Source organism: Littorina saxatilis, linkage group LG9, assembly GCF_037325665.1.
Source record: "Littorina saxatilis isolate snail1 linkage group LG9, US_GU_Lsax_2.0, whole genome shotgun sequence".
Taxonomy (NCBI): Eukaryota; Metazoa; Mollusca; class Gastropoda; order Littorinimorpha; family Littorinidae; genus Littorina; species Littorina saxatilis.
In genome coordinates this window covers 6,075,994-6,082,435 of record NC_090253.1, presented here as the reverse complement: position 1 = coordinate 6,082,435, position 6,442 = coordinate 6,075,994, and the positions used below count along the sequence as shown (strand labels likewise).

The 6,442-nt window shown below is 47.9% G+C and overlaps 2 protein-coding genes across 2 annotated transcripts; both read left to right on the top strand.

The window, feature by feature from the left end:
- The first annotated feature begins 3,280 nt into the window (after positions 1-3,280).
- On the top strand, positions 3,281-5,338 carry LOC138977020 (tripartite motif-containing protein 54-like). Its single transcript, XM_070349910.1, has one exon. The coding sequence runs from the start codon at positions 3,281-3,283 to the stop codon at positions 4,991-4,993; it is 1,713 nt and encodes a 570-aa protein (XP_070206011.1). The 3' UTR covers positions 4,994-5,338.
- A 249-nt stretch (positions 5,339-5,587) lies between these two features.
- LOC138977019 (polycystin-1-like protein 3) lies at positions 5,588-6,217 on the top strand. Its single transcript, XM_070349908.1, has one exon. It carries the CDS (start codon positions 5,588-5,590, stop codon positions 6,215-6,217), a length of 630 nt encoding a protein of 209 aa, XP_070206009.1.
- Positions 6,218-6,442: the final 225 nt, after the last annotated feature.

Here is a 6,442-nt window from a genome sequence, read left to right as displayed (position 1 = left end):
CTCGAGGTTTTTTTTTATCAAAGCAACCATCCCTTTCCAAACATCCCATAAGCCTATGGTATGCTCTGATCTGCCAATGACCTGGACAACATGTCTGCCAACGTGTTCATGTCTCCTGCTATTGGATGAACCTTGTATGCGAATTCTTGCAGTGAAAGACACCACCGCATCACATGTTTTGAAAATTTCACCCATCTTCCCAAACACATGTTTCATCTCCTCCTTTTGACTCTCTGTCAAACCAGGATCAAAAACAATCTCTGATTGTCTCTTCTTTCCCCCAAGACAATGTAGGCAACGGCAATTGCTCTATTTCCTCAGTCGGAGGCAACACTGCAACATTTGCCTCTCCCCACCATTTGCTTGGGAAGACATCCTGACTGCCCCAGTCAGATCTCAGTGGAATGCTTTCGCGATATCCACTACTTGTCTCTGTATCAACAACAGCAACAACTTCCTCTGCGCATGCTGCATACTTCTCGGCGCGTCTTACATACTTTTTCAACATGTTGGCATGGAAAACTCACTTTCCCATTCATGTTGATCTTGTAATCTGTTCGGAACACTTCCACAACAGAAAAAGGACCTTTCCACAACATTAACAACTTGTTTGAGCTTGAGGGCAATAACAACAGCACCTCATCACCCACCTCAAACTTGCGATCTTTCGCGTTTTTGTCACGGTATGTTTTGTTCTTAACCGCTGTCTTTCAAAGTTCTTGTCAACCACCTCACACACTTCTGCCAAGTAGTTTTTCAGATCAAAAACATACTGATATAGAGGCTTCTCCTCGTCCTTGTCTGTCTGACTCAACCATGAGCTTGCAAGCAAATCCATTGGCCCTCTGGCCCTCTTGCCGAAAAGTAACTCAAATGGTGAAAACCCAGTACTTGCGTTTGGCATTTTGCGGCACGCGAACAACAATGCCGGCAAGTATCGATGCTGGTTACGGATGATTTTTTTTTATCATTGGCTTGATATATAGTCCCATGAAATCGCTCTACAACACCATTCGATTGAGCATGATATGGGGATGTGTGCACTGCTTTGATGGCCAGTAACCTCAAGATTTCCTTCATCATATCTGAAGTGAACTGACTGCCTCTGTCTGACAATATCTCACTAGGAAATCCCATCCTTGCAAACACCCCTATCAAAGCCTCAGCAACTGACACGGTATCTATGTTTTTCAAGGGAATCGCCTCAGGATACCTAGTAGCAATGTCGATCACTGGCAGTATGTATGATGTCCTTCCTCCGACGGAGGACTAAGAGGTCCCACCAGATCAATAGCTACCCTCTTGAACGGTTCTGTGATTCTGGGCATAAAGTCCAGTGGTACGTTCGGTACTCTACCTTTTGCAACTGATCGTTGGCAAATATCAAATGAGTGACAATAATCGTGCACATCGATGCACTCTATCTCAGAATCACCGATCAACAAAGTGTCGTCTATAAAGATGGTGGAGAAGCTATGAAGGTGGGCCATAACAGGTTTGAGAATCTTGGTAAACAGACGTGGGCAACACGCCAATCCATTAGGAAAAACCGTAAACTTATACAACTTCCCCTTCCAGAAAAACTTCAGGTACTCTTGTGATTTTTCATTCACATGAACTGAGAAGTAAGCCTCTTTTAAATCCAAAGAAGCAAACCAACAGCACTCTGTCACCAGCGCTAAAGCATGACGTAATGTTTCCATTTTGAAATGATGATTCTCAACTGTCTTATTCAAGTTTTTGAGGTTAAGGATAAGTCTAAGCTTATTGTCTTTCTTCGGTCTCACAAAAATAGGTGAGATATATTCACCCATACTATGACTGCATTCAACAACTACTCCTTTCCTTATCAACTCCTCTACTTCTGCGTCAATGGCCATTGTCTGTTCTTGTGAAAACTTAGGTTGAAACATCTCACCACTATGCACAGGCACTTCTGTAAAATCAATGTTTACCCCTTGCACCATACTAAGGACAACCTTGTCTGAAGTCAATTTCTCCCACTGTTCTATATTTTCCCTAATTTGTCCTGCTTTAAATTTGTCTTTCAGATCATTGAGTAAACGAAGTGTTTGTTGTAAACTTTCATAAAATGTATTCACCTCAGAATCATGACGCTGGGCAGCATGATCAGAGTTCTTGTTTACTTTCGGTTGTAGTTCCCGCGCGGGTTTCCTCTTGCCCTGAATGACCCCCGGGCACGGTATGTCGTCATTCCTATCACTGACTGAGAGGCAAAAAGGCCTGCCTCCTCTCTGGCTGTAAGGCTGGAACCGGTGTGCGCCACCACTGCCCCTGCCTGAAGCCGACTTGTAAGCTTCACGCGCTGTGCGAACCTTTTTGTCAACATCTTCTCTAACAATTTGTCAGACCCTACCTCTATCTTTGCACTAGCGATAGAAGCGATGTCCTTTGGCAAGCAGGCTTGTAGCTGGAATCTTCGTCTCTGAGAGAGTTCTAACTGTGCTGTACCCAAAAGAGCAATGACGTCACCATTTGCTGGGAGACCCTCATTTGCCATTTTTAGCACTGCTTCTTTGTCCAGATCGCCGGTCGTCTGGTTTGAAACTTCAAGCATGTCTGAATGAAGCATGTCTGGTGCATTTACTAGTGCGGCGGAGGCTTTAGACAGCAGTTTTTGAATGTTGTACAGGCGCATGTCATTTTTCCTTGCATTCCTGTCCACATTCCCTTTGTCAATTAGCTCCTCGTTTAAATGAGGAGCTTTAATTTCCTTGCAATTTTCTGGCACCAAGTGCTTGTCTAGTTTTTCTTGCAATATCTGGTCTGACATGCGGACAGTGAATCTGTTTTCAACAATTTTTGTCAATTTCTCAGCAACTGGGGCCCCATTTTTTTCTGCCAGCTCCAGGTCTAATTCCAGAGTGTCCAAAATATCAGGTTTACTTGTGCTACTGTTAGCGTTTTTCACCACCACTTGAAAAACGCTTTCCTCGTCTTCCTCCTCGCCCCTGGCGAGCTCATTTGTGTCTTCATCACTGACCCTGTCAGCGACAATGCCAGAGAAGTTTCCGACCTTGTCGGAACTGGCTCACATAACTTAGCAGATTGGCTACACTATAAAACAATCTCCTCTATGAAAGTTCACACACAAAAACTATTAACAAGGAAATAACAAGATGCAACAAGCTACCAAACAAACGCTAGATTTTTAAGTTTTAAAATATTTGCTTTATGACGGTTTTAGAGCAACGTTAAATTTATTCCCTTTCTTTTCCTTCAGGTTGTCGAGGCCTTGATCGTTTAGCCCACCGTCACCATGGCAACAGGCGGAGACCCCGCTCACGAGGAGAGAAGGGAAGCTCTGACATGTTCTCTTTGTCTGGAGATCTACACCTCTCCAAAGCTGCTCCCCTGCTCTCACTCTTTCTGCGTCAAGTGTCTGCAGGACTTAACGACACACCTTAAATCCAAGACCTTCCCCTGTCCTCAATGTCGAGAGCAGGTTACAGTCCCTCAGGGGGGAGTGGGCAGCTTCCAGAACAACTTCTACCTCAATCCTCAAGACCTGGACAAAGCACGGGATGGAACTTTGTGTCTGACCCATTCCAACCAGGAACTGGATCTGTACTGTGAAGACTGCAAGCTAGCGGTATGTCTGAAGTGCGTGCTGACCAAACACAAACTGCACAGCACCAAGGATCTGTCAGAGGCAGCCAGCGAAGCCAAGAGTGAGCTGAAACTGAGCCAGGCTCGACTGCAAGAAGCGTTGTCCTACGTGATTGACGAAGTGACGTCAGAGAAGAAAGAGCTGAAAGATGTGCAGGACAAGAAGGCAGCACTACAGGAAGCCATTAAAAATAAGCACGCCACTCTCGTTGCCTTGGCCAACAAGGTCCGCGATGTCTCACTGGCTTCCCTCGACACGGTCAGTGGAGAGATTGAGAGTCAAGTCAGCAAGGAGCTGGACATCAAGCAGAACAACCTGGATGAACTGAGTCTACTGCAACAACAGACACAGCAAGCCATCGACAGCGGCACCAGCTGTAAACTGCTCACTGTTGCCAAGGAGATGAGAGAGGGGCGGGGCAGTCCCCAGGCTGTGAAGAACCTGACGTCAGCAAAGAGAAGCAACGTCTGGCGACCAGGGCTGAACCGTGAAGTGGCGGAAGATGCCATCGAACAATCTATTACAAAGTTCTTCGGCAGTGTCCAGAAATTAAGGATGAAAGCAGTGACGCCCGAGGTTACGGCGAAAGAGATGTTTTCGTGTGGAGACGGGGATGACACTGAAGTGTTCAGTCTGTGTCCCCTTGATAAAGACACTGTGTGGATGTCGTTTGCACGACGTAAGGCAAAGGACGATGCACCATGCGAAAAATTTGACATAAAAGGAGCCAGTTTAGGGACACAGATAAATGGCTTTGGAAAACAGACGTATAAATGTCGAGGTCGATCAATTGGTATGTCGACGACAATGAAAAAAGGAGATTTGATGCAAACGTTCGAAAAGTCACAGAAGAGAACAATCTTTAAACTAAACAATCATTCAGCTAAAGAAGCTGTCATCAAATCAGTCAAAGTAACATCAGAAGACCCATTTAAAGTAGAACACACACTACTCTTCAGCATCAAGGTTGGAACTCACCGTGCGTTCGACGTGGACAGCAGCGAGCAGCTGTTTGCTGTACTGGAGGAGGCTCAGTCACCTGGCGGTCAGCGTAAAGTCCTCCTGTACCGCCGTGACCAGCACACTCCCGTGTCCACCTACACTCCTCCCACCGCCTACTGTCAGCCGTCCGACGTGTGTTTCTACAGGCTGGGGGGCAGGGAGGTCCTGCTGGTGGCTGACCAAGGCACGGACAGTGTCCACGTGCTGCACGTAAAGGGCGATGAACTCAAGTTTGACCGCTACCTGGCCCCGGGCTGTCCCCTCTTGGTGCAACCCACAGCTCTCAACACGGACACTCAGGGTCGCCTGTGGGTGGCCTGTAGAGGGGGCGACATCCTCACCTTCACTCCCATCGCGTGAAGAATTCCTTTTGTCCATTTGTACTCAAAGCGAAGTTTTGGCCTTGTGGTTTGAAACTTATTTTCAATAGACGATTTTCGGAAATCACACCGTTGGGTTTGTATGGGTTGTGAAAGTAAAAATAAAGTTGCACGTGCTCCTGTCCACGTGTTTCCGACACACCCCTCGCTAGTGATGAGCCCCTGTAATGTGTGTCCGACACACCCCTCGCTAGTGATGAGCCTCTGCAATATGTGTCCGACACACCCCTCGCTGGTGATGAGCCCCTGCAATGTGTGTCCGACACACCCCTCGCTAGTGATTGGCCCCTGCAATGTGTGTCCGACACACCCCTCGCTAGTGATGAGCCCCTGCAATATGTGTCCGACACACCCCTCGCTAGTGATGAGCACCTGCAATATGTGTCCGACACACCCCTCGCTAGTGATGAGCCCCTGCAATATGTGTCCGACACACCCCTCGCTGGTGATGAGCCCCTGCAATATGTGTCCGACACACCCCTCGCTAGTGATGAGCCCCTGCAATATGTGTCCGACACACCCCTCGCTAGTGATGAGCCCCTGCAATGTGTGTCCGACACACCCCTCGCTAGTGATGAGCCGTGTGTCCGACACACCCCTCCCTAGTGATGAGCCCCTGCAATATGTGTCCGCCACACCCCTCGCTAGTGATGAGCCCCTGCAATATGTGTCCGACACACCCCTCGCTAGTGATGAGCCCCTCCAATGTGTGTCCGACACACCCCTCGCTAGTGATGAGCCCCTGCAATATGTGTCCGACACACCCCTCGCTAGTGATGAGCCCCTGCAATATGTGTCCGACACACCCCTCGCTAGTGATGAGCCCCTGCAATGTGTGTCCGACACACCCCTCGCTAGTGATGAGCCCCTGCAAAGTGTGTCCGACACACCCCTCGCTAGTGATGAGCCCCTGCAATGTGTGTCCGACACACCCCTCGCTAGTGATGAGCCCCTGCAATATGTGTCCGACACATCCCTCGCTAGTGATGAGCCCCTGCAATGTGTGTCCGACACACCCCTCGCTAGTGATGAGCCCCTGCAATATGTGTCCAACACACCCCTCGCTAGTGATGAGCCTCTGCAATGTGTGTCCGACACACCCCTCGCTAGTGATGAGCCCCTGCAATGTGTGTCCGACACACCCCTCGCTAGTGATGAGCCCCTGCAATATGTGTCCGACTGTCACGAAGTGGTTTGCATGTGAATTTATTATGCGTGTTCTGCCCTTTTGCACTGTCTCTACCCTTTCACACCAAACACTTCAAAAACAGAACTTGGGAGGATGCAGGCTCATTATTTCCTCAACCAAAACAACATACTTCTTCACTTTAAATACATCAATACGAACAACTTTTCAACACACAGTTCGCACAATCTTCCAGCTTTCACTCAAGGCATGTAAATACATATTATAACAATACTTTCTCAA